We start from the raw sequence: 26870 nt of genomic DNA, 5'->3' as shown, positions 1-26870 counted from the left end.
AAAAATTACAAAAATTACAAAAATTACAAAAATTACAAAAATTACAAAAATTACAAAAATTACAAAAATTACAAAAATGACAAAAATGACAAAAATGACAAAAATGACAAAAATGACAAAAATGACAAAAATGACAAAAATGACAAAAATGACAAAAATGACAAAAATGACAAAAATGACAAAAATGACAAAAATGACAAAAATGACAAAAATGACAAAAATGACAAAAATGACAAAAATGACAAAAATGACAAAAATGACAAAAATGACAAAAATGGCAAAAATGACAAAAATGACTGTTCCAGGCAGAAGCGCCTGATTAGAAATTAAGGTAAAACCCCGCTCCCGCAAGGGTTTAACACAGAAATGTCATCGGAACAGAAAACGTGACACAACGGTTAGAGAGACTTAAAAAGACTGGAATTTATTTTACTGTATCATACAGAGTTGTTTAAAGTTTGCTGACGCAGCTTCGTCGCTGCGCCCTCCAGTTGTTTCAGGCGTCGCGCATTCCTGCGCCAACGCCAGACGATGACGATGATGATCGCCGCGATGATGAACAGGGCGTCCACAGAGGAGCCCACAATGTTGTGAGTGGAGATGTTATTCTCCACGGCGACTTCGGGTGGCGATTCCATTGTAAACGGCCACATCTCGAATTGCGTCTCAGGTTTCTGGCTGCTATTCACGAAATGAATGCAACATTGTTGCTGCTGGGTTGGCTGGGTGCGCGAGCTCGGTCGTTGAGTCCGCGCCATCGTTGATAGCACATTTTGTGCTGACAAATTTGATGTTTGTTATTTCGACCACAGTTTGGTCTTACTGTTTCCTATTTTCCTTCGCGGCAAGTAGCACATTAAGTGCTGACGTACCACTTCGGATGTTGTGGTAACTTCTGCAGCTATGCAGGGTTACCTTAACCGCTCCATTTTCTCCCCCCTTTGGAGCGAAGTCTGTCGCTCCAAACATTGCTACTCATAGCCAGGGGTGATGGGTCTTCTTCGTTTTCAGGTACTGGCCCTTGCTCGCGTACTTCATGGTGTGGTTTATTCACTATTTCTGAAGAATCAAATTGAGATGGTTCGACTGATTCGCCTACTTGACTTTCGGTAATGTCGATGGGCAGTGGTGCCAAAGCCCGAACATTTCGTGTGTAGATACCTGAAGCTGTGCGTACCGTTGCTACCCGCACAACTCCATCCTTTCCGGGTTTGGTGTGAGTTACGATTCCCATGGGCCACTTTGCCACGGGGTTGTTATCGTCTCCAATCAATACGATTTGACCTGGCTGCAGGTTAGGTTGCCTTTTTGTCCACTTGAAGATACAGCGCAAATGCTGCAAATATTCATTTTGCCATCTACGCCAGAATTGTGCGGTTTGGCGTTGAATGCGCTTCCAGCGCATAACTAAGTTTTGCTGTTCTAAGTGGCTTGCCGGGATGGGTATAGTAGTCATGGCTCTTCCTATTAGGAAGTGCCCTGGTGTTAAAGGTTCCGGAGCTCCGGCGTCGGAGAAAATTGAGGTCAGCGGACGTGAATTCATTATCGCTGATACTTGGTAGAACACCGTCTGAATCTCCAATATATTAAAGCTGGATCCACGAGCGGCTGCGGTGAAGAGTCTTTTGGCCACTTTTATGTTGGCCTCCCACAGACCTCCGAAATTAGAGCTTCTCGGAGGGATGAAGGAAAAGCGTATTCCTTCCTCAGCTGCTATCCCTATGAGTTCGTTTTGGAACAGCTCCGAGTTATATACTTTGCTCAGTTCTGCAAGTTCGCGGCTGGCTCCGACGAAGTTGCGGCCGTTGTCGGAGTATATCACCTCCGGTGTACCACGCACTGATACAAACCGTATCAAGGCGGCTAAGAAGGCCCCGGTGGATTGATCCTCCACCACCTCGATATGCACTGCTTTGGTCGAAAAGCACACAAACAGGCAGGCGTAAACGGTAAGCCTCATTTTCGCCCGCTGACTTGGCAGCACTTGGAATGGCCCGCACAAGTCTACGCCAGTATGAGTGAACGCTGTAGAGGGATTCACTCTGGGCCGTGGAAGCTGGCCCATCATTTGCTCGAATCTGCGAGGCCTTGCCCGTACGCAGAGTACGCATTTTTGAAGGACGGATTGGGTTGTTTTCCGCAATCCCTTCATCCAATAGCTTCGTTGAAATTCGGCCAAGACTATTTCCAGACCGGCGTGGTTATTGGAGCGATGTAGATGCACAAGGATGATTCGTGCAAACGGATGCTCCCTCGGAATGAATATTGGATGTCGCTGTTCTTCAGGCAAGTCTGCTAAGTTTAACCTGCCTGTTACTCGAATGAGGCCACCTGCCAGCATAGGATTGAGGTGCTGCAGGGGGCCCTGCTTTGTAGGAATGCCGTGTAAACCGATGCTCTTCAGCTCTTGTCCTAGGCAGACGGATTGCATATTTTTGATGACTAGATGTAGTCCTGCTTCCAGCTCTTCAACAGTTAGAGGGCCGGTCATGGTTTGTAGGAGTTGTTCAGAATTAATAGAACTTGTAGCTTTTGCCTTAAAATTGCTTATGGCGCGCTGTATTAAGGCGAAATGCCTTCTGGTCCTTCGGAAAGAATTGCAGTACTTGTAACTCTGGATATAATCTTCTGGGTCAGGATCATGCAGAGTGTGGTCGATGGTCGGCGCTTGCTGAATTGCGCATACTTGAATTTCTGGATGTACCTCTAGTGCATACGGGGTGGCATGCAGCCACAGCTGCTTCTTGGTGGTCAACAGTTTCCTCACTGAGATTCCTCTGGAGATCACATCCGCTGGGTTCTGGTCGGTGGGGATGTACCTCCAGCTCATCTTGTTTGTTAATTGTTGAATGATTTTCACACGATTTCGAACATACACCTCGGCGTGTTGATCGTTTGCGTGTATCCAGGACAACACTACTTGCGAGTCGCACCAGTAGTGAACCTTGTTAATGTGTTGTGGTATGATGCCGATCACGCGGCTCATCAACTCTGCCAACAATTTGGCTCCAATTAATTCCTTTCGAGGAAGAGTGAGGTCCTTCATCGGGACTACACGCGACTTTGCACAAAGCAGGTTCATGGACTTGTTACCTTGCGTGTCTATGGCAAAGGCATAAATTGCGCCTCCATAAGCGCGAATAGAAGCGTCCGAGAAACCGTGCAGCTCCAAGTGTGCTACGTTACTCGGGATAGCTTGACGCGGGAACTCTAGTTCCGCCAACTTCGGCAGCGTTTTCTTCAGTTGCTGCCATTCGTGCAAAGTTTCTGGTGGGATCTGGTCCTCCCAACCGAGCTTGGTTTTCCACAAGCTCTGCAGCAATATTTTTGCTGTAATGATGACCGGTTGCATTATGCCCAACGGATCATATAATCTGAGCACCTCCGAGGCTAGCTGCCTCTTGGTAATAGTTTGCTTGCTTGCATTGCGGTCCTCCACTAGGAATCGAAAGGTATCTCCGCGTGGAGACCAGGCCACGCCTAGGGTTTTAATCACATCATGATTTCCGATGTTGATCTCCTTTTCGAGATCGTCGGCAGGTACATCTTCTATGATGCTGGCATCGTTGGATGCCCATTTCCGTAAGGGAAAGCCTTGCTGCAGAAGAGCGGCCTCCACGGCTTTTCGTTGACTCAGAAGACCTTCTGCTGAATTTCCCCCCATCATCAAATTGTCGACGTAGAAACATTTCTGAATAATATCAGCAATGCTCGGCTGATGCGATCGGATTTCTTCTCCGACTTGGTGTAGAGCGCGACATGCTAGGAATGAGGATGCCGCCTCGCCATAAGTCACTGTTTTGAGGCGATAAGCCTGAATCGCTTCCGAAGGATTATCCCTCCAGGCGATGCACTGGTACCACGAGTCCGTTTCGTGGACATGGACTTGCCGATACATCTTCGCGATGTCGGCCATTAGCACCTTGTCATGGCAGCGAAAGTCCAGGAGCAAATCGAATTGCTCCGTTTGGATCGCTGGTCCACTACGCAGCATGTGATTCAAGGAATGTCCATTTGATGCCTTAGCGCTTGCATCAAATACCACGCGAAGCTTGGTTGATGAAGAATCTGGCTTGATGACACATGAGTGGGGTATGAAGTAGCGGATTTTTTGATAATCCTTTGGTTCTACAACTTCCATATGATTTAATGTCAGATACTCTTTCAGGAACTCTCTGTATTGCTCGTATACTTCCGGAGTTCGCGTGAGTTTCCTTTCTAGCGAGAACAAGCGTCTTCTTGCTTGCTCGTAGGAATCACCCAGTTGAATGGGCTTGTCGTTGAAAGGGAGGCGCACAATATATTTGCCATCTGCCCCTATCTTGGTGTGCTGGAGGAAGTGCTCCTCGCATAGGTTTACCTGGTCAGAGGTGGACTTCGCTTCCGCAGAAGTTACCTCCTCCAAGGCCCAAAACCTCTTGAAGAGAGTATCCAATTTCCCATCGGGGTCCTCTTCTTCTTGGATCTCATTTGTACTAACGGTGGCAACAGTCATTACTGCTTTCCGGGTTGACCGTAGCGAAACTAGTCCGCCAACAAGCCAGCCTAAGGCTGACTCCTGAAGATTCGGGCCATTTGTACATTGGATTTGTCTGGGGCTCAGAATCTGGAATAGTACTCGGGCACCGAGTATAATCTCGATGCCTCTTCTCTTGTAGAATGTGGGGTCCGCTAACTCAATGTTTGACGGAACACTCACATCCTTCGCTTCCAGCCGAATGCTGGGCTGGTCGTCTAAAAGGTGCGGAACCAAAACTAAACTTACCTCCATAGCGAAGCTTCCGCATCTGGAGGAGATTACGGTTGTAATCTTTCTGGAAGCATTGACCGTTCCGCCAATGCCAACAAGTTGCACGTCGCTCCGTGCGTACGGTAGTCCTAGAGTCTGCGCGGCTGCTTCCGTGATAGACTCCACCTGACTACCGGAGTCCAATAGGCACCTAACTCGATACCAGTCGGACGCACCTTTAATGTTGATCTCGGCTGTTGCCAAGAATACGTAACTGCCATGTAGTCAGTTGTTACTGCTGGTTGAGGCCACAGCGGCTGGGTCAGCCGCCGGCTTCTTCTCTGGAACCGCATCCACTGGATGTAGCAATGTGTGGTGTGCTTCTCCGCATTCTGAACACCGCTTTTTGGATGAACACTTTTGGACGGAGTGTCCCCAAGACAAACAATTGAAACACCGACCGGCTCTTTTGGTCCTATCCCATCTTTGCGGTACAGGCAGCGCTTTGAATTCGGTGCAGTGCCAGATCGCGTGCCCTTTCTCATTGCACGCGAAACAGGATTGCGGTTGCGTTTTGATTTCCCTACGCTGGGGTTGGGTGATGGCAGCTGCTGCTACCGTCTTGGTGTTGCGCGATTTCGATTCGTCGATATCGGTTCGGCACGCTAATTGGTTGGCTCGCTTCTCCAACTCTTCCTTGAATTCTGTCCAAGTGTAGACACGATGTATGTCTAATCTCTCCTCCAGCCTGGATGCGGTTTCCGAATCCAGACGGGATTTTGCTAGACTTACTAGCATTCCATTCGCAACACAGTCCAGTGTCGCTGTTTTATCCTTTTGTATCTGCTTTGCAGCGTGAACTGTAGTGTCCACGGCATCGATGAGGCTCATGATGGACTTAGCGCATGGCACATTTATTTTTTTAAATTTGATCAGTTTTACGAAGTATCCTTCGTACGCAATTCGCTTTTTGTAAAAGCGCGTCTCTAATTTCGCCCACGCATCGGCGAAGCTAGTGCCAGAGCTTTCGAGCGCTTCGATTGAATTTCTTGCTGCCGCGCAATGCTCAAGGCACTTGGAGAGAAATGCGAATTTGTCGGCATCTTCTCCAATCGTTACCATGCGCTTTTCAAAGCGCCCTTTGAACGTCAACCACTCCGTCGGCGAACCGTTGAAGTGGGGTAGCTCGATTCGGGGTAAATGATCCGCCCGACTCGTGCTTGGTGCCAGTGTCTGGTCGAGCAAGTTTTCACTCGGGCGCTGGTGATTTCTGGCAGCTTCCGCATGCTGTCTTTCCCAGCGGCCGAGTTTCACTTGAACGGCCATTACCTTAGTTAGTAACGGCCCTCTCCTTGCCGAGGGACCTGAGGCCCCTTCAATTTTCAGCAACACAGCTGTTGCTTGGTCGAAAAGAACACGCAGGGTGTCCCTTTGCACTGCAATTTCCTCCACTTCCGGAGGGTTAGCGTCGCTGCGCTGGTCAACCAGCACCGCGATCTCGTTGACGGACCCTTCTAGGGCAGTCAACTGCCGCATCCACACTTTACTTAGTTCTTCCTCGGCCATTGTTCTATACTAGGAATGCGAGTCACTTTTCAATTTACTGCTTTTTCTTTCGTTTAGCTCTCCTCCCGACGGGAGAAGCTACACAAGTCTCGCCGCGTTTGTTTTATTTATTTTCACGATGGTGCAGTGGCACCAAGGCACATAATCACACACTGATTTCACTTTCGTTGATTGGATTCTCCCCCCGACGGGAAACACTACGCGCGCAGCGAGCGAATTTTCAACTTTCTTCTTTGCACTAATCACACGGTTAGCCACACAGGTGCGTGTGAGCTCAATTAAAACATAGACGGCGGATTCAAAACGTTCCACTCTAGCCTCTCGCTGATTGATTCGGCTAACTTCACCAGTTCGTCAGTAAATCTTTTTTCGTAACCTCTTACAGCCGCAGCTCCGGCGGCTAAGTTGAACAGGTGTGAAACGATGATTGTAATGGCTGCGCCTTCTTCTCGCGATCGACACGGCCTAGCCCTTACAGACTCTTCGATTTCCACTAACTGAGCGTAGTACTTAGAGTACAACACGTCGTTGCACAAATTTTGATTCATTTCCACCAGTGGGAGACTTGCACTTTTGTTTTCACTTATGATTGCCTACACTTAGGTTACACTTTATTTATCGTTGCCATTTTGGCACACCGAAACACTTTGAATGTTTTTTCAGTCCGTTCTCCCCCCGACGGGAGAATTTACAATTGATAGGCGTCGTTGCCTAAACCTGAAGTGATCGCACGTGCGATCACGTCGGGGTCACCAATGTTCCAGGCAGAAGCACCTGATTAGAAATTAAGGTAAAACCCCGCTCCCGCAAGGGTTTAACACAGAAATGTCATCGGAACAGAAAACGTGACACAACGGTTAGAGAGACTTAAAAAGACTGGAATTTATTTTACTGTATCATACAGAGTTGTTTAAAGTTTGCTGACGCAGCTTCGTCGCTGCGCCCTCCAGTTGTTTCAGGCGTCGCGCATTCCTGCGCCAACGCCAGACGATGACGATGATGATCGCCGCGATGATGAACAGGGCGTCCACAGAGGAGCCCACAATGTTGTGAGTGGAGATGTTATTCTCCACGGCGACTTCGGGTGGCGATTCCATTGTAAACGGCCACATCTCGAATTGCGTCTCAGGTTTCTGGCTGCTATTCACGAAATGAATGCAACATTGTTGCTGCTGGGTTGGCTGGGTGCGCGAGCTCGGTCGTTGAGTCCGCGCCATCGTTGATAGCACATTTTGTGCTGACAAATTTGATGTTTGTTATTTCGACCACAGTTTGGTCTTACTGTTTCCTATTTTCCTTCGCGGCAAGTAGCACATTAAGTGCTGACGTACCACTTCGGATGTTGTGGTAACTTCTGCAGCTATGCAGGGTTACCTTAACCGCTCCAATGACAAAAATGACAAAAATGACAAAAATGACAAAAATGACAAAAATGACAAAAATGACATAAATGACAAAAATGACAAAAATGACAAAAATGACAAAAATGACAAAAATGACAAAAATGACAAAAATGACAAAAATGACAAAAATGACAAAAATGACAAAAATGACAAAAATGAAAAAAAATAACAAAAATGAAAAACATAACAAAAATGACAAAAATGACAAAAATGACAAAAACGACAAAAATGACAAAAATGACAAAAATGACAAAAATGACAAAAATGACAAAAATGACAAAAATGACAAAAATGACAAAAATGACAAAAATGACAAAAATGACAAAAATGACAAAAATGACAAAAATGACAAAAATGACAAAAATGACAAAAATGACAAAAATGACAAAAATGACAAAAATGACAAAAATGACAAAAATGACAAAAATGACAAAAATGACAAAAATGACAAAAATGACAAAAATGACAAAAATGACAAAAATGACAAAAATGACAAAAATGACAAAAATGACAAAAATGACAAAAATGACAAAAATGACAAAAATGACAAAAATGACAAAAAATGACAAAAATGACAAAAATGACAAAAATGACAAAAATGACAAAAATGACAAAAATGACAAAAATGACAAAAATGACAAAAATGACAAAAATGACACAAATGACAAAAATGACACAAATGACAAAAATGAAAAAAAATAACAAAAATGACAAAAATAAAAAAGTAACAGAAATGACAAAAATGACAAAAATGACAAAAATGACAAAAATGACAAAAATGACAAAAATGACAAAAATGACAAAAATGACAAAAATGACAAAAATGACAAAAATGACAAAAATGACAAAAATGACAAAAATGACAAAAATGACAAAAATGACAAAAATGACAAAAATGACAAAAATGACAAAAATGACAAAAATGACAAAAATGACAAAAATGACAAAAATGACAAAAATGACAAAAATGACAAAAATGACAAAAATGACAAAAATGACAAAAATGACAAAAATGACAAAAATGACAAAAATGACAAAAATGACAAAAATGACAAAAATGACAAAAATGACAAAAATGACAAAAATGACAAAAATGACAAAAATGACAAAAATGACAAAAATGACAAAAATGACAAAAATGACAAAAATGACAAAAATGACAAAATGACAAAAATGACAAAAATGACAAAAATGACAAAAATGACAAAAATGACAAAAATGACAAAAATGACAAAAATGACAAAAATGACAAAAATGACAAAAATGACAAAAATGACAAAAATGACAAAAATGACAAAAATGACAAAAATGACAAAAATGACAAAAATGACAAAAATGACAAAAATGACAAAAATGACAAAAATGACAAAAATGACAAAAATGACAAAAATGACAAAAATGACAAAAATGACAAAAATGACAAAAATGACAAAAATGACAAAAATGACAAAAATGACAAAAATGACAAAAATGACAAAAATGACAAAAATGACAAAAATGACAAAAATGACAAAAATGACAAAAATGACAAAAATGAAAAAAAATAACAAAAATGAAAAACATAACAAAAATGACAAAAATGACAAAAATGACAAAAACGACAAAAATGACAAAAATGACAAAAATGACAAAAATGACAAAAATGACAAAAATGACAAAAATGACAAAAATGACAAAAATGACAAAAATGACAAAAATGACAAAAATGACAAAAATGACAAAAATGACAAAAATGACAAAAATGACAAAAATGACAAAAATGACAAAAATGACAAAAATGACAAAAATGACAAAAATGACAAAAATGACAAAAATGACAAAAATGACAAAAATGACAAAAATGACAAAAATGACAAAAATGACAAAAATGACAAAAATGACAAAAATGACAAAAATGACAAAAATGACAAAAATGACAAAAATGACAAAAATGACAAAAATGACAAAAATGACAAAAATGACAAAAATGACAAAAATGACAAAAATGACAAAAATGACAAAAATGACAAAAATGACAAAAATGACAAAAATGACAAAAATGACAAAAATGACAAAAATGACAAAAATGACAAAAATGACAAAAATGACAAAAATGACAAAAATGACAAAAATGACAAAAATGACAAAAATGACAAAAATGACAAAAATGACAAAAATGAAAAAAAATAACAAAAATGACAAAAATGAAAAAAATAACAAAAATGACAAAAATGACAAAAATGACAAAAATGACAAAAATGACAAAAATGACAAAAATGACAAAAATGACAAAAATGACAAAAATGACAAAAATGACAAAAATGACAAAAATGACAAAAATGACAAAAATGACAAAAATGACAAAAATGACAAAAATGACAAAAATGACAAAAATGACAAAAATGACAAAAATGACAAAAATGACAAAAATGAAAAAAAATAACAAAAATGACAAAAATGACAAAAATGACAAAAATGACAAAAATGACAAAAATGACAAAAATGACAAAAATGACAAAAATGACAAAAATGACAAAAATGACAAAAATGACAAAAATGACAAAAATGACAAAAATGACAAAAATGACAAAAATGACAAAAATGACAAAAATGACAAAAATTACAAAAATTACAAGAAATACAAAAGTTACAATAATTAACAACATTATCAAATTTTCCAAAAGCATCAAAATTTTCAAAACTACAAAATTTTCCAAAATTCCGATAGTGACGAAAATAATAAAATTAATTAAAGTGACATAAAAACACATCAAATATCACACAATATGACACAAAAATTACACAAAAATGACAAAAATGAGAGAAGGGACAAAAATTGCTTAAATTTTATAAATTATATAAATTTGTAGAATTCAGTCAAGTTATAGTTTGTGATTTTTGTCCTCAATCTTGCTGATACATGCAGCTGCTTTTTCATGCATCGCACCATCAATCGTTTGTAAACATTAATAAACATCGCTTCAAGAGTGCATTGGAAGATATGCTATGAAACGGGGATTTTTTTCTGTCTAAACTAGGGGGAATCCCCCGTTCCGAAGGAATGAATTTCATTTCTTATGCTCTCCTCTCTCAAAAGAGTCTGATCTCAAGTTATCTTAAATATGCTCTGCATAAAAACGTAAGAATCTATCAGCTGATTTTGCGCATGTTCGTTGCAATTAGGAAAGGTGTTTCAAATTTAAGAAAACCAAATAATTTTTCGAACGTTTCTGAAATAGAACCGTTCCAATCGGATAACCGAAATCAAACTATAAGCAACGATTGAGTAAACAAGGCAAAATTCAAAGGAAACCACTCTCGTGATAAGCAAAGCTTAACTTGTTTGTATACAATGTTATAGCGAACCCTTTCAAGATCGTAACAATATTTTGTTCCAAATGACCGAGAAGTTTTGGCGGCTGATTTTGCTCAGTTGAGGTTGAAACGTTGAGAAAAATTGTGCTCTAAAGATAAGAATTTCTCGGAACAGAAAAAAAGTAAACTCGAAAGGGTTCTCTCTCTTGACCAGCTAGACGGTGTGATGACTAATGCCCATCTATCTATAGCACCCACTCGAACGAAACGTTCAATTTATTAATGAATGAAGCTTTTCTCAACGGTCGTTTTCATTCGTGAACAAAGACTCGACTCGAATGGACGGATCCGTCGTGCAAAGGTGAATCGAAAATGGCCAGCTTGGTTTCAGTACAGGAAGATTTGGCTGCTGGCCGGCGTTTGGAAGCGGATGAAGGCTTTCGGATCGTGTGGTCCCAATTTGGGCCGGCCGAAACCTGCCGGCAGATTGTGCTGTCCGGATCGGTTCCCTTGTATCGGTTGATGGTGGATTTGGAGTTGTGCAATGAATGGGACCTGTTTCGTCATTGCTCGAATGCATACGTTGAGTTGGAGACTCGAGGCGTCATGGTTTTTGAGGACTTGAAGTTGCATCTGTTGCATCAGTTTTCGGAGTACGGTTTGAGGAAGCTGTGTGGAGATCCGGCTGTTAAGAGACCAGCTTTATATTGGCAGGAGTCTGTTTGTCTGGTGAGACAGTTGGTTCAGGAGCTAAGAAACCGGAAAGGTTGTTTTGAGTTTTTGGATCTTGACGATCAAGTGATGTTACGGTTGAGATTGATACACAATCATTTGTACTTCATTAAAGATCACGGCATGTTCAAACGGCTGCCATTGCGTGAGATGATCTTTTGCGTAGCCATTTTTATCGAAATTCATGAGGACATAGAAGGAGGAGAGGTCTACAGAGCTGTGATAAACAAACGTAACTTGATGGTGTTCCTGATCGCTATCAGCTCACAGTTGAATAGTGTAGCAAAGGGATTCGAGAGAAAGAAAGCGTGTGTGAATAAAAAACTTATCAAAACTTTCCGTCGATTGAAGCAGATTCATTCGATATTCAAAGTGATGCGTAATTGTGTCATACACGGTGAACTCTCAGCTGTAGATTATGAGAAAGAGAACGCATCCATCACGATTGCTGCCATTCGAAGGTTCATGCAAATTTTCGGGGAATCCATCAAAAGTACTGCCGATACTCCAAATTTCACCGCCCGATTGAACAACATGCTTCAAAAGTTAATGTCTGACAGTGTCATTTTCAGCTCCAAATATCGCAACATGTCCAGCCATGGATTCCCACTTTCCCTTTTGTTCATCAGAGAAGTAGATCAACACTACATCTACAAACGGCTGGATCATTATCTGATGGTGACGGCAGTAACTTTTGCGGTCATCAGCGTCTTCATTCTGAACGATGTGATCTTCAACTTGTACGGCACAATGCGGCGCTGCAGATCGATCGAAGATTTGCGCGCCTTCGTCAAGTACGCCGGCAGTGATGCCATCGCGGATCTCCACGAGAAATTGTTTCAGTCGATAGGAAACCACCTGAAAAACGTTGAGGCCAATCTCAAGAAAGAGGAGTTGAATCGGAAGGACGATCCGGAGCTGGCCCTGCAATGGGAAAGCTACCATCAGAAGAGTGGAATGTTGGACAATCTCAAAAAACAAGTACAAGAAACATCTACGAGCTCAATTTTTATCGCTATTTTCGCGAATTTACCGCTGGAAACGATCCATCGACTGATTGATAGCAAGATTGTCAACGGTATGAGTCTGATCAGCTACTATCAGATCTGCAAGGATTGGGCCATAGCCGACAAAGGCGGAAATATTTCTCAAGAACAGCGAACCATCCGGATGCATTTGTTCGTACAACGGGATCTGGAGCTGAACCACGAGAAGATTGAACTGTGGAGATACCGGGAGAGAACCCGCGAGATACTCGAGCATTTTACAAAGGATTCGCTTCTTGATCGCGCAACTCTCACCAAACTTGAGGACGATCTACACTCGGCCCTTTCCAATACCGGGAAGCCCTACTATCAGAACATCTTCTCACTCGACTCCAAACAACAGGCCATCTGTGGGGTGTTGAAGAAACATTACAAAGGGGATGAGCTGCGTCGTTTCAAAAAACGAATGGAAGAGCTGAGATCGTCCGACGAACGGGAGCTCCGGGAAGTGTTCCAACGCTACGTGGTGAACTTGCAGAAGCTTTTCGCTCACTACGGTTGTGATACCTTGGAAAACTTAATATTGAATCACAAAACAATACCTCGTAAGGGTTACCTCGCAATTCAATACTGGCAATTGGTGATCCTGGAAGTATTGATCAGCACCGGATACTTCGGTGACAATTTCAGCACCCTCAAAGCCTCAATACCGATGATCTGGGGTAAGACGTATCGAAACTACCTGGCTCATGATACCCTGTCCTACGATCTGTTGACAATGTCGTCGCAGGAAAAAGTTATCATCAACGGCTTTGTTATGGCTTGGAGCTTGGATCGAATGAACATCTTCTGCAACAGTCCCAAGTTTGATCTGCAAGGTTTCGTCGAAGTGGAGCGCGAAGGGTTCAACTGGGTAACCGTTCAAAATGGGTTACTGGAGTCCTGGAAAAGTTTGAACTATGAGTCCGTTGGCTCTTATCTCGAGCAGCGGGGAGATAACACTTGCCGGGTATTATACGATTTGGGAGGCCTATTTCGCACGAAGAAATATACAATGTCGGACATTCTACTTAATCATTTCTATCACAACAAAAACTTCGAACAGGTACTTCCGGAACTCATTCAGGTTTTCCCTACGTTGCAAGCCGACTACGATTGCGAAGAGTACAAAATTGTTACAGGACTAAATAAGCGTCAATTTTCGGATCTCCTTATGCCAAGGGCGTTGAAGCTGTTCCAGAAAGCGCAACCGGAGCTGTACATACCCTGCGTTGGATCAATTTTAGAGTTCTACCAAACTAGTGGGGACTTCGACGCAGCGCAGGAACTTTTGAAAGATTGTAAGGTAATTTGAGTTAGATACACATTTTTTGACAATTCAAAATTTATTAAAAACAATACTTGCATGTTTCAGCCGTTACTAACAACTGACTGCGCCAACCAACTGCTGCTAATCGCCTTCCACCCTGTTGAGGAGCGACAAAAACAGCTGAGAACAGCTCTTGGATACAGCGAATGTGTTTTGCTCCCTACGGATTACGTCAAATTTTACACCATAAACACTCCCCCAATCAGTGACGACTTCCTTAAAACTATAGAGTTCCGTAACCAAAACCATTTTGAACACCTACTTGACAACTACCACAGCTCACTCTCCCAAGATGATTTGAACGAGGCGGTCGTCCTGTGTAGCTACATGAATAGACCCAAAATGCTCCGAAGGTTGTTGGAAAAAGCTGAATTACGTTTCACAGTAGCGGCGCTATCGAAGCCTCTTGGGGGAATCGTTGAACTGAGACGATGGCCACTGGTTCACCTTCTCATGGATCACGGGGCCGATCCATGGAGCTTTGATGATGAGTTGACCAAATCCCTGGCTTCCCAGCATAATCACAAACTGATGCGGAGGATGTTGCGTTCGATTCCCCCGACAGTTGACGACGAACTTCGGTTCGGCATCTTCCAGTGGGTTGTTCGCTATTCAACGCTAGGTATGGTTAAGATTTTTAGTACCGGGCTTCGGATTAAACTCTGGGAGACTCAAGGGTTGCTAAAAACGGCGGTGGAAAATGCAAATCACTGGGAAGTTTACAAATATTTAGAGGATCAAATTTTTAAGGCCGTTGAACTCTGTTCCGGGGATCGAGAGATTAATGTTTGGAGAAAGCTTCTCCAAGAGATTCGCGTTCTACGTTATCTGCAAAAAGAGGAGTTCATTCCGTTTGCCGTTGGCAAACGACAAGCAGCAGTTGTAGGACTTTTGAAAAGAATAACTGATTTTTGGAAATTCGGTGGAGCTAAAGTGGTTCAGAACTTTAAATTTCTCGATTGCAATGAGTGGTTTCAGTTGGAGACCACGGGTGCCAATTTTGATTGCTTTTCAGATAAAGTTATAGGTCTTCTAGATGATTTGGAAAACCTTCCGGAGAAATTAGTCCAAACTGAATATTTATTGACGTGTAGAACTGAAAACAGTACGTGTGAGATTCCAGTAATTTTAAAACTTCGATCCCCCAACACAATTATTATGAACAATCTGGAGGTGCACCTGGTAGAAGAAGTATCACCTATATCAATTAGTAATCTTATTCTTCGAGCGACCGAAGCAATCCCCTCTTCGATCACAACCGGATCGTTTTCAATAAACACTGTTCTATTCCACTTCATGACAACAAACAATCGGTTAATGATCACCCAGGAAAGCTCTCTAGCCAACTTGAACGCAAACTTCCTATTCAAAGCGCCCAAACAACCAGACATATTCCACACACTACCACCAAACGCCTTCCCAGAAATGGTGGACCTCATGTTCAAATTTGGGGCAGACCCACCGATGGTGAACGCCAAAGGAATTTCACTCTTTTTACCGCTAATGACACGCCGCGTGCAGAACAGCATCATCAAAAGAATCTACCAGCACTGCCAGGAAGCGGGAAAAACTCATCTCCCGAATGGAACCCACATCTTCAACTACCAGATCGTTCATCGGGGCCAAGCCTTCACCGTCCTGCTGAATGCCGTCGGAGCCAACAACTACGATCTAGTCAAATTCTTCTTAGAAAACGGAGCCGATCCAACGGTGGCTCACGATCGAGGCAAAGCGGCACTGCTCCAGCATGCAGTCTTTCTGCGAAATGTTCCGATTGTGAAGTTGATCCTGAACCACGATCCAACACTAATCAACCAAAGTGCGCACGATGCCAAGAACTACACCGTAATACAGGAAGCGATCGTTAACAACCACGAGTATCTGGTGCGGTACCTGTTGGATCAGGGAGCTCAATTGACCAATTTCCGGAACCATCTGGGCTTCACCCCGCTGGGTTGCGGCATTCAGTGTGACAGTGTTGAAGCCGTGGGTGTTCTTATGGACCACGTGGTGGATCGAGAGCTTTATGATGCGTTGGAACGGGTGGATGGGGAGGGTCGCAGTGCTTTGGAGCTTGCTCAGAAGAAGGGAAATCCTGCAATTATTGAACCAGTTGTTTCCTGTTATATGAGGTTGGCTTCCTTACAGTTACAAAGGTTGTGTATAAAGTACAATGTTTAACGTGAGATGTTTGTGACTTAGATAAGCCTTTATTAGGAAAAATATAAGTTTTTATTTACGAAATGGTTCGCCTTTTGCTCAAGCAGCCCTTCGCCAAACCAACTCTTACGCGTAAATGTGTTGTTGAGGTAGGTATCTGTATTCAAATGCTGCAACCAATTTTCACTATAGATAAAATAAGGTGAAACAAAAAAGAATGAGTAGGTAGTGGTAGGTAGTACTTTCCTGGATGAAGAAGTTCACCGTGTCATAGTCTTTTTACTGCCTACCTACTGCCAATCTACGGTTCATTTGGACACACCTTTGTCCCATCATCCCAATCATATCGTAATGAAGATTCATTGATCGTCCTACAAAACTCTCTTGGTCAAACTGTATGCAGATCCATCCAACTCTTATGTAGATATTGTAAAACATTAACACAATTTTCGGCCAACGCATTACCGACTACGCTACTGTGAATTCGGGGCCGAAGGTCGATCTCTCCCTGGCAGTGGAATTGCTTCTGTGACTGCATCACGAAAACAGTGAGTAGTTTGAATGGAAACCTCCCTACAAATTGTACTGCATTTGGTTTATCACTCAAATGATCCCCCTTAAAAAAGTTTAGCTCTCTAATATCTCACGGGTCATTTTCTTGCTGCATATCCAAAGTGAGCTCTCTCCGCGCCCCGAAGACGATGTTCTCCTCATTGATGACTTCAATATGTTCGGTTTGAAGTGGTGATCCAATCATGGTAGCTTTTCGTACCCGAATCCTGTGCGCTCTACATTCTAGGCACTTTCAAACATCATATTAGACTCCCTGAATATGGCGACCTCTCGAAAAATTAACAGAGTTACAAGCGAGAACGGCTGTTTGTTGGAACTCTGATAGCGACGGGTCTCGTGTTCCGACCATTGATTTGGCCCCTGCTCCGTCCGTTAAGGCAGTTCAGCATCATCCAGCTTTACTGATCTCGTTCAAGATTACTGGTTTGTATGCTTCTGTCGAAAAATCAGCACCTGCCTGTAGTGACTGGACGCCTTCTTGTCAAACACATATTCTTTTTTAATTTCACTGGACGATCTTCACTACATCCATTCTTCCAAAATCTATTTTCTCAACTGACTTCTTTTCTCACACCCAAAAGAATTTGAAAATTATTTCCACGGTATTTTTCAAGTAGACTGAGCTTTTGATGCATCCCATCGATTCTACGTGAATTCGGAGTAACTAACTTTTTTCAACATGAATTTCACGTAAAGTCTAAGAGAATGGCTTCTGAAATCAATGGAGCAATTTTCTCAAACGTTTGGTTATAAATTCTTATAAGAAAAAGAGCTGACATCCCCAGTTTGTTGAACTTTGTTTGAGTTGTGAAAATTGGTTTGGACGTTTTTTCAGTAATTCCATGGTTTTTTCAGAACCTTATCAACGTACTGATGCTGGAATTTTTACGCTCGTGTAGATCGAAAGAAAAGGGTAAGTCAAAGCAAAAAAAAAAAATTGATCCCCGCTGACAGAAAATATATTTTCCCCTCAGGTCGAAAAGTGGTACGATAAGAAAAGTTCCGGCACATCGAGAAGGAAAAGCTTTGTGTATGCTGGAACGAATGCCAAAGGGTATTATGCACACATCGTAAATGGTGCGTTATTTATCATTCCTAATTTTTTTAAAGTTATTATTGAAATAAGTTTTTTCTTTTTCAGGATTTTGGAAATCGAAGCAAACTGGGCCGCAAGAGCTAGCGGAAATCGAATTTATTTTTATCAGCAAGTGCAGTGAAAGTGTTTGTTTTTTGTTTTGAAGAATATAGTGTAAATAAATTAAATTGAATAAAACTTTTATTTCTTTTATTCAATTTAACAAAGAAAAGGCCTTAACTAAATGAACCCCAATTTCAATTCCGAACTAAATTTATTTTATGTATTCTTCATCTTCACATCGTATCGAACTCACTTGAAATTCACGTAAATTGTAGCTGAATTTCATAAAGTACAAATTCTTATTGAGGTGCGTTCACCTGTTAAATTGGTCGAAACTACGTGAAAATCAATTGGATAAAAATTATGTAAATTTTCACGTAGCAAAGATGTGCGGATTATTTTGGGTGCACGGTTACCTGTTACCGATGCTCTCGCAAGAAGGTATTCACACACACTCTCTTAATATTTTCACTGACGCACATCAACAGAGGACTTATAGACAGGTTTTATTCAAACTACCGTTTATTGGCGGCTCTCACGAACACACTCTCATCCCTGAACTTAACGAAAGCTCCAACCTTCCCATTTACGTTAGTCGTTTGCAGGTACACGTTTATTTGAATTCAATCAGCTGAACTATTGTTGCAATTCAAATATTCTATTATTCCTAATTCCTACACTGTCTATCTCGAATTCAAGAAAACGGACTTCGATGTCATCTTCCTTGTCCTGGTCATCATGGACTGGGAATCTGAACTCGATCTATTGAATCCGAATGAATTACGTTATCGACCGCCACGTGCCACTAGTAATGTTTAAAAATTACTAACGTACAATGTCTGAAAAGTGGCAAAGTCACTTAAACTGCTTTGGCTTTGAGGTTGAGGTGTTTTCCCGCTGCAAATAATTTGCAGTTTTCTTTCGGATTGTTTTCTTTCTAGCGTTTTTCCAACAGTAAAGCTCGAAATTTCGGGTCCTAGTAGTGTTTCTCCGTCGCTTGGCCACCTTCTAGAGGTGGCTAGTATTAAAACTAAGCTGCAAAATTTCGCTTTTAACCCGTCGACACCAGTTGCTGCTGAAATGACGCGCAACAAAAAAGCACCTGCCTCAAGCCGCCGCCCAGCTGAAAGTAGCTCTCAAGCCAATGGTTCAAAACGACCCCGAAGTGAAGAAGATTCCTGCCCATCGGACTACAATGCCAGACTGTTGGCCAGAAACAGTTTTGCCCCTCTTCCGGTACAAGCCACTCCCGATCAGATTATTCTGGAAAAGACAAAAGTACCGCCGCTATTCACAACTAATAAAGAAATAGCCTCCCTCCGGAACGAGCTCGCAGCTTCTCAAATCCATCCCTTGTTCAAGCTTTGCAGTGTGGGCACCAAAATAGTTTGTTCCACCGAAGACGACTATAATAAAACCCGACAGTATCTTAAAACCAAGCAGCTCGAGTACTTAACCCATGACTCCCCGGGAAACAAGCCATTGAAGGTCGTTGTTCGAGGACTGCCAGAAATTAAACCGGAAGACATCGTGATGGAGCTGAAACACCTAAACCTCAAGCCGACAAAAGTGTTCCCCATGAAACGCGCTGAACCAGAAAATCATCGAGACCTTCTGTATCTGGCCCATCTTTAGAAAGGTTCCATTAGAATGAGCGACCTCCGCAAAGTGCGAGCTCTCTTCAACATTATTGTTGAGTGGGAGTCTCCAAGCCGCAACTAGCTAGAGTGTTGCTAAACTTTATGAGTCAATATGGGCCCTGAAGAAAGCATCAACATCCTCAATTGGAATGCTTGTTTAATCAAGAACAAAACCCTAGAGCTCGCCGCTCAAAAAAATCACTCAAGTCAGAATCTTGGACCAACGAAATCGAGATTTTGCAAACCACTTTCGCTCTCTACCAGATTACAGTAAACCATTTTGGAAGATGACTAAGATTCTAAAAAACAAACCTAGACCTATCCCTCCCCTTACCTCTCCCAATCAAAACCCTACGATTTTACTAACTCCTGTCGAAAAAGCCAACGCTCTTGGCCAACACTTCATAGCTTCCCACAATTTAGGCCGTGCCATGATCAGTCCGCACGAGTCTGCCGTTCAAATGGTAATGTCTAGCGTCGCTGATACTCCCGTAGAAATCCCTGCAGAGTCAAGAATAACTGCTGAAGAGGTGATAGCTTCAATCAAAGTAACAAAACATATGAAAGCCCCTGGTTATGATGGTGTTTTTAACCTAGAGTTGAAAAACTTGAGTACGACATTCTTTGCTCACCTAAGCATGGTCTTAAATAATTGCCCTGAGCTTGGTTATTTCCATAAGCCTGGCAAAGACTCCACAAGTGCTAAAATCTATCGACCCATCAGTTTACTGTTCTCCATCTCGAAGTTATTTGAAAAGCTGTTTCTTAACCGTACACTTGAGTTCTCAAACCAGAATAACATATTTCTCCCAGAACAATTCGGATTTATAAGAGGTTTTTCCACAGTCCATCAATTGCTTAGGGTTACTAACATCTTAAGGCGGAACAAGTCCGTATCGAAAACATCTGCCATGGCCTTTCTGGATATCGAAAAGGTGTTCGATAATGTTTGGCATGAAGTTCTTGTAAATAAACTGCACCGATCCAACTTCCCCATTTACATCGTGAAAATAATTAAAAACTATCTTGCGGATAGAAAGTTTCAGGTCTTCTTGAGCGGCTCTCAATCTGAAACATTCATCGCAGATGCTGGAGTTCCACAAGGAAGCCTCCTAGGACCTATCCTATTTAATATCTACACCTCAGACGTTCCTCCCCTTCCGGGTGGTGGCATAATATCTATGTTTGCAGATGATACAGCCACCATCTATAAGGGTCGAGTGATTCGAGCTCTGACATGAAAACTACAAGAAGGCCTAGATTTTCTATCCGACTACTGTAACAGCTGGAAGATTTGTATCAACGCGGCCAAAACACAAACTATCCTATTTCCACACTCCAAATCACCTCGGCTTGTTCCACCTGGTAATTTAAAAATTCATCTTGCCAACACTCCCATTGAATGGTCAATGAAGTAGTTTACCTTGGTCTAACCCTTGGCAGCAAATTGCTATTCAGATCCCATATAGATAAAATATCTACAAAATGTACAATCATGAAGCGATCTCTTTATCCCCTTATAAACAGAAAATCTTCTCTTACCCTTAAAAATAGACTTGCAGTCTACAAGCAAATAATCCTTCCCCTAATCGAGTATGCGTTGCCAGTCTGGGAGACATGCGCTAATACCCACCATTCCGGCTACAAATCATCCAGAATAACTTCCTTCGAACGATTCTAAACAGTCCCCCAAGAACTAGATACCCTGAAATCCATCAACTAGCTAGTCTTCAGATGTTGGAAGTACGGAAATCAATAGTCCTGTCTAGATTTAGAGAGTCATGCGCCAAATCCAGTCATTAGATCATAAATGATTCGCTAGTTAGGTTTAAGAATTCATAGTAGTAGCTAGGTACGTTATCAAATTAATTAAATTGAAACTCTAATACTCCTCGTGCGAGAGAAATTTTAAATTTGTTTTGACAACCGAAAATAAAACTAGTACATATGTTTAGTAAGTCTCGATAAAATAAAGCTGACGGGCCTTTCTGGCCCGCCAATCGATGATGAGCGGGCTTGGTGATGACGTCAAAATCCTTTAGATAAGATGTCTCTAAAAGAGGCGTTTTTCGTGACGCGAGACCCGTTTGCGAATTTTAATTTGCCAACCTTTAGTGTTGCCGTAAGACGTAATTATACGTCAAAAATCGAGTGAATTCGGTTGAAATGGCAAAAATACAGCATAAAACCAAAATCATGTTTTTAGCTGTGCAACGATTGGCAAATCACCCTATCCAACTAACGCTCCACAAAATTTTAAATCTTTAGAATGACTTGAAACAAAGATACAGCTCTTCCCGTAAATAAGGAAAATTTGGAACGGCTTCACTAAATTTACTGTATCTTTGACAATTTTCATTTGAAAATCTTGAAATTTTGACCAAAGATGTAAAAATGTTTGATCAAGTTACGGGAAATCTATAAGCGCGATCAAAAATGCTGCCGGGTATGGAATGAGGTTCATTATCGCCCAACAGACGATTTCATTCTTTTAGTGTTTGTATGGAAAACATTGTAATCAATGTTTTCTTGATTTTTTCTTTCACAAAATCAAAATTTATCATAAAAAATGCTGTAAATTGATAAAAACTTCATTAGTTTTTTGTTATGGCCTCGATCAATCACGAAGTAGCAACCATTGACGACTCGTTCTACTTAGCCACGCCAGCGATCATGAAATTCGAAATACATTGAATGATTTGACACAATATAAAGTATTACATTTTTATTAAAACCATGGCGGTATTGTTGAAGACTAATTGAAGCATTTCGGGCTTAATGATTTAAGGTGGATATGAGTAGTCAAACAAGCTAAGCTAAGCTAAGCTAAAACTTCATTAGTTTTTTGTTTCGGAAAAGAAAATGTTTCAACAGAGATCAAAATAAGAAGAAAAGAGTTTCAGAAACACAAGGCTGCAATGATATACAATCCGTGTGGAACACATATCTCAGATTTAAGCTTTTACCTCAGATTTAATTTTTTTTTCTCAGATTTGAGCTTCCATGACCTATGCTCTCAAGGCAAAAAAGCTTAAATCTGAGAGAAAAAAGCTTAGAAAAGAGATTCACCAACACTTAGCTAAAAGATGTTGGTCACCCGATACATAGACAAATTCTGTATCATTGCAGGCAGGGGTCTGTTCATAAATGACTATAGCTAAATATACTGATAAACAAATTTGATACCAGTTCTGTTGGAACAATTCCTTATTCTAAACAAAGCAGGAATGAAGTTTCTATCAATTTACAGCATTCTGTGGGATAAATTTTGTTTTGTGAAAAAAAAACCAAGAAAACATTGATTACGATGTTTTCCATACAAACATCCGTCCAAAAAGAATGAAATGAAACTTTAATGAACCTAATTTTCAAACCGGTACCATTTTTGATCGAGTAGATCAATTTGGATGAAACTTGGCCAAGTACGAGATCGAAAATTTTTTACATCTTTGAACCGAATATTTCAATGAAAATTTCGAAGATTTTCCAATGAAAATTGTCAAAGATAGGGGAGATGAGGGCATAACGAGCACCCAGGGCATAATGAGCACGTCTTTTTTCTGCATAAGTACGTATTTTCTTAAACAAATTTTCATAAGGATTTGTTGCGTACTATCCATAGTATAAATTTTTCACCAAAAAAGAAATATCCTTCTTATCTTTACAGAAATATTAAATAATAACCAGCTAGGTTCTCAAGTGACGAAAATATTATAATTTTTGAGCACCACCAAATAAGCTGTTATGACCTTTAAATCACTTTGATCTGAAATGTACGCACTGCAACATGATCTATACATTGTTTCTGAATTTTCAATGTCATTAAATTTTTGATTTTTCAGTTTAATCAATTTTAAAACGCTTTTTTACTTTAATTTGTTCACTAGAGGCGAACAGAGAACTTTCAATGAAGGCATAATGAGCATTTTCTGCCGGGGAATTTAGCAGCGAATTCAACTCGATGAAGTCAACTGAATAATAGCGCTACAGCTTGGCTTGTTTCGTCTGTCGATTTGGGCTATTGGTAAGGTGTCGGAGAGGTAATCAGTAGATTCGAGTTCGATTCCTGTTCGAGGGGATTTTTTTTTGCACATACCATTCATGATTGATTTTTTTTATTGTTACATTATACGGCTAATAGCATCAAAGCATCATCCGTCAAACAAAACACCAGAAACATAATGTATGAGCATGTGTTGATTATTTCAATTCTACCTAGATTATTTTGTTATTGCTTCGTTTGATGAATCTACGCCTCACCGTTTAGTGCAATCATGATCATGAATGATAAATGAAAAAAAAATCACCTCGACCAGGAATCGAGCTCGAGCCCACTGATTACCTCTCCGACATCTTACCAATAGGCCAAATCGTCAGACGATACAAGTCAAGCTGCAGCTCTATTACTCAGTTGACTTCATTGAGTCGAATTTGCTGCTAGAATCCCCGGCAGGAAACGCTCATTATGCCTTCATTAATGGTGCTCATACTGCCTCGGGGGGTTTCTCATTATGCCTCTACAGTGATTGGTTTTCAGCTTTCGGCAAAAATTTTTAAAATGCATTTTTAAACGTTTTTATCTACTTTTTCAAGTTTCATCCTATTAGGCAATAAACTATTTGAGTGTCTGAACACGAAACAATGATGTAATTCACATATTACAGCTGTTCTCTATGGTTAAATAATCGTTTACCTTAAGGTGGCCATTATGCCCCCATCCCTACAGCAAATTTATTAAGCAATTCCAAATTTCAATTTTTAAAGGGAATAGCTACATCTTTATTTCCATTTTTTGTAAAGACTTCAAATTTTGTAGAGCATTAGTTGGATAGTTGAACTAAATTGTGTGAAAATTTCATGGAGAAAATCAACCGAGCGGGAAATGGCAGCTTGTCAAAGTTGAGAGAGAATGGGCAGCTTCGTGCAATTTCATTCTTTTTTGAACGCAACTGTATGTATTTTAATGATTGTCCTTGCAAATGTAGAAAATTACACAGCTTTGAAAACAAAACCAAGCATTTTGTTTCGAAAAAGATCTTCTTATCTACTAGTTGCTATTTTCTAACAATAAGTTTAGGGTAAAACTGTACAAAACGCACCAGCTAAGCATAATTGCTATTTATAGCGATACCAATCATTTAAGAACCAAATTGAAAGTTGACGACGATTCAAGGATGAAATTTACGTATTATCGAAAAGAAAAAATATGATAAAAACTCGATTTTGATTATATTTTTGTAAAAAAACTAAAACAGCCAGAAAACAAACCGCGGGGTAGAATGCCAAAACTAGTGGACAGAACGCACCAAACAGGAAGGGTGGTAAGAAATAGAACAATGATTATACGGAATGTAACTATTGAAACACCAAATGTTTAATTACATGTTCATCGTATGTTTGTAAACTACCATTCTTTGGCTAAAAATCATTTAGTATTGCTAAACTAATCGAAAATTTCGCTTTTCAAAATACACTTTTTAATATCCTTATATATAAAACGCCTTCAAGTAGGCAACGAAATTAAATTTTTTTGACTAATATAGTAATATCGCGGCAAACATGGCGGCCGATAATTTTTTCGAATCGAAAGTTGGTGAACCGTTTTACCTCGAACAAGGATGAAATTAGTAATAATTATGCATTGTTATCGTAATTTGGGAGTCAGCAAATAAAAAGAATGGCATTTTGTTTTGATATTCGGATTTTCTCAAAAGTTAAAAGCATTCAAAATTTGTGCGTAAAACACGTGGTTTTGTGGGCATTCTGCCCCAATTTTAATATGATTGATTTTTGATAAAATTTGTAGGAAGTTAATAAAATACAACTAAATATTTATAGTCTTCCGAAAGTGCACATGAGTGGTAAAACGATAAGCTGTAGTTTGGTCAGATTGCGCAGGCTGTTTTACCATAAAACCTTATATGTTACTTATGAAAAATTACAAGTTTCTCGCTGATTCCATTAATTCCTCTGTTTCTAAGAACTAAAGCAGATTTTGTGAACTTTTCATCTATTGAATGATGAAAAGGCTTGTTTGCTACAATAAAAATGAAGAAAAACATCATTCGAAGCCGTAGGTTAGTGTATATTTAAGAAATAATGACATGGGCCATCTTACCCCGCTGGTGCGCCTTGTACAGTTTTCTCCTACTTATGGAACATAAATCGAAGCTATCCTTAAGCAATTCTTAACGTCTATCTTGAACTTATGAATTTGATTCGATTGATCCTAACGACTCTCAGTAACATACAAAACGTTAAACCGGCTCCAACAAAGCTTGGAATACAAATCTTTGAATCTACTTTTTCCAATCAATGTCGAATACTTGGCTGATTCCGTATTATCTAACGACTACACAACATTGCCAGTCAACTTCCATACGGCGGCGTGTGAAAATCCGTTATTCTCGAGGCAAACATTGGGCGGCAGCTCGTAACTTGCTAATTGAATCATACAGTTCTGGCGAAGCGTGTTCGTTAGCCCATGGCGTCCCGGATCTCCGATGAACACCTACAAACAGATGTGCGTTAACATTGATGAATTTAGAATATGAACTTTTCAAGATTTGTATACGTTTAGATACTTACTTGCTTTCCCTCTTGGGTAACCAAACGTGATAGCCAAGGCAGTAAGATGTCGGCAATCTCCACATCGTAGAACAAATCTCCTATCAGTAGGACGTCGTAATCGTCGCAGGACCGTCCAATCCAGTTGGAACCATCGACCTCAAAACTGCGACTGTCGATGGAAGTTCCCCCAACAATGCCATTGAATTCCGCATTGAGTAGCGTTGCTTGCAGGGCAGCTGAATGAATCACACAAATGATGACGAGAGAGAGAGAAAGACCATTGAACGGTATTGGCAATTTTTCCAGTTCAGTTGCATTTATCACTCCTTCAAAATTTTGAACCGTTGCTTGCTTGTGCGATTTTGGCGGAACGATAAATGACGCTGAAGGCCATTTCGGTAACAGAACTTACTTGCGTCAATGTCGTTGGCGGTGATGTGTTGTGCCCCGGCTAGCCAGGCCGCTATCGAGGATGCTCCGCAGCCACAGCCGACGTCCAGAACGCGCCGTCCGGCGAAATGGTCGGCAGCGTTATCCAGTATGAATCTAGAGGAAGGCACGAAAAAAGTTTATTTAAAACAAAAATCGGTTACAAGAAACTTATGTATTGTTCAGGGGAAAATATTTTTTAATTTTTGATATCGTATGATGATGATGATTTGATAAATAAGTTGATTCTTCTAAAAGCAAAATTAAACAAAAGAAAGATA

General features: G+C 40.5%; 4 protein-coding genes across 5 annotated transcripts in view; 1 reads left to right on the top strand and 3 right to left on the bottom strand.

The window, feature by feature from the left end:
* The window catches only part of LOC129750601 (electron transfer flavoprotein beta subunit lysine methyltransferase-like), a 324916-nt gene that overhangs the window by 162810 nt on the left and 135236 nt on the right, over positions 1 to 26870 (bottom strand). The gene's annotated exons all lie outside the window — the stretch shown is intronic.
* On the bottom strand, positions 917 to 6295 carry LOC129751993 (uncharacterized). Its single transcript, XM_055747786.1, has 2 exons — positions 5026 to 6295; positions 917 to 4983 (listed from the first exon to the last, which is right to left on the bottom strand). The coding sequence occupies exons 1-2, from the start codon at positions 6293 to 6295 to the stop codon at positions 917 to 919; spliced, it is 5337 nt and encodes a 1778-aa protein (XP_055603761.1).
* On the top strand, positions 11327 to 16260 carry LOC129751992 (uncharacterized). Its single transcript, XM_055747785.1, has 2 exons — positions 11327 to 14055; positions 14125 to 16260. The coding sequence occupies exons 1-2, from the start codon at positions 11365 to 11367 to the stop codon at positions 16258 to 16260; spliced, it is 4827 nt and encodes a 1608-aa protein (XP_055603760.1). The 5' UTR covers positions 11327 to 11364.
* LOC129750600 (electron transfer flavoprotein beta subunit lysine methyltransferase-like) overlaps positions 24772 to 26870 on the bottom strand; it is a 29689-nt gene continuing 27590 nt past the window's right edge. The window contains exons 3-5 of one of the 2 annotated variants that reach the window (XM_055745565.1): positions 26573 to 26706; positions 26179 to 26396; positions 24772 to 26101 (exon numbers count right to left, since the gene is read on the bottom strand). In XM_055745565.1, coding sequence (XP_055601540.1) covers positions 25943 to 26101; positions 26179 to 26396; positions 26573 to 26706 — 511 coding nt within the window. In that variant the 3' untranslated portion in view covers positions 24772 to 25942. The remainder of the gene's footprint in view (positions 26102 to 26178; positions 26397 to 26572; positions 26707 to 26870) is intronic. The other variant, XM_055745564.1, reaches the window with a different exon arrangement.

Source organism: Uranotaenia lowii, chromosome 3, assembly GCF_029784155.1.
Source record: "Uranotaenia lowii strain MFRU-FL chromosome 3, ASM2978415v1, whole genome shotgun sequence".
Classification (NCBI taxonomy): Eukaryota; Metazoa; Arthropoda; class Insecta; order Diptera; family Culicidae; genus Uranotaenia; species Uranotaenia lowii.
Note: the sequence above shows the minus strand (reverse complement) of the source record. Positions and strands in the feature narration are given on the sequence as shown.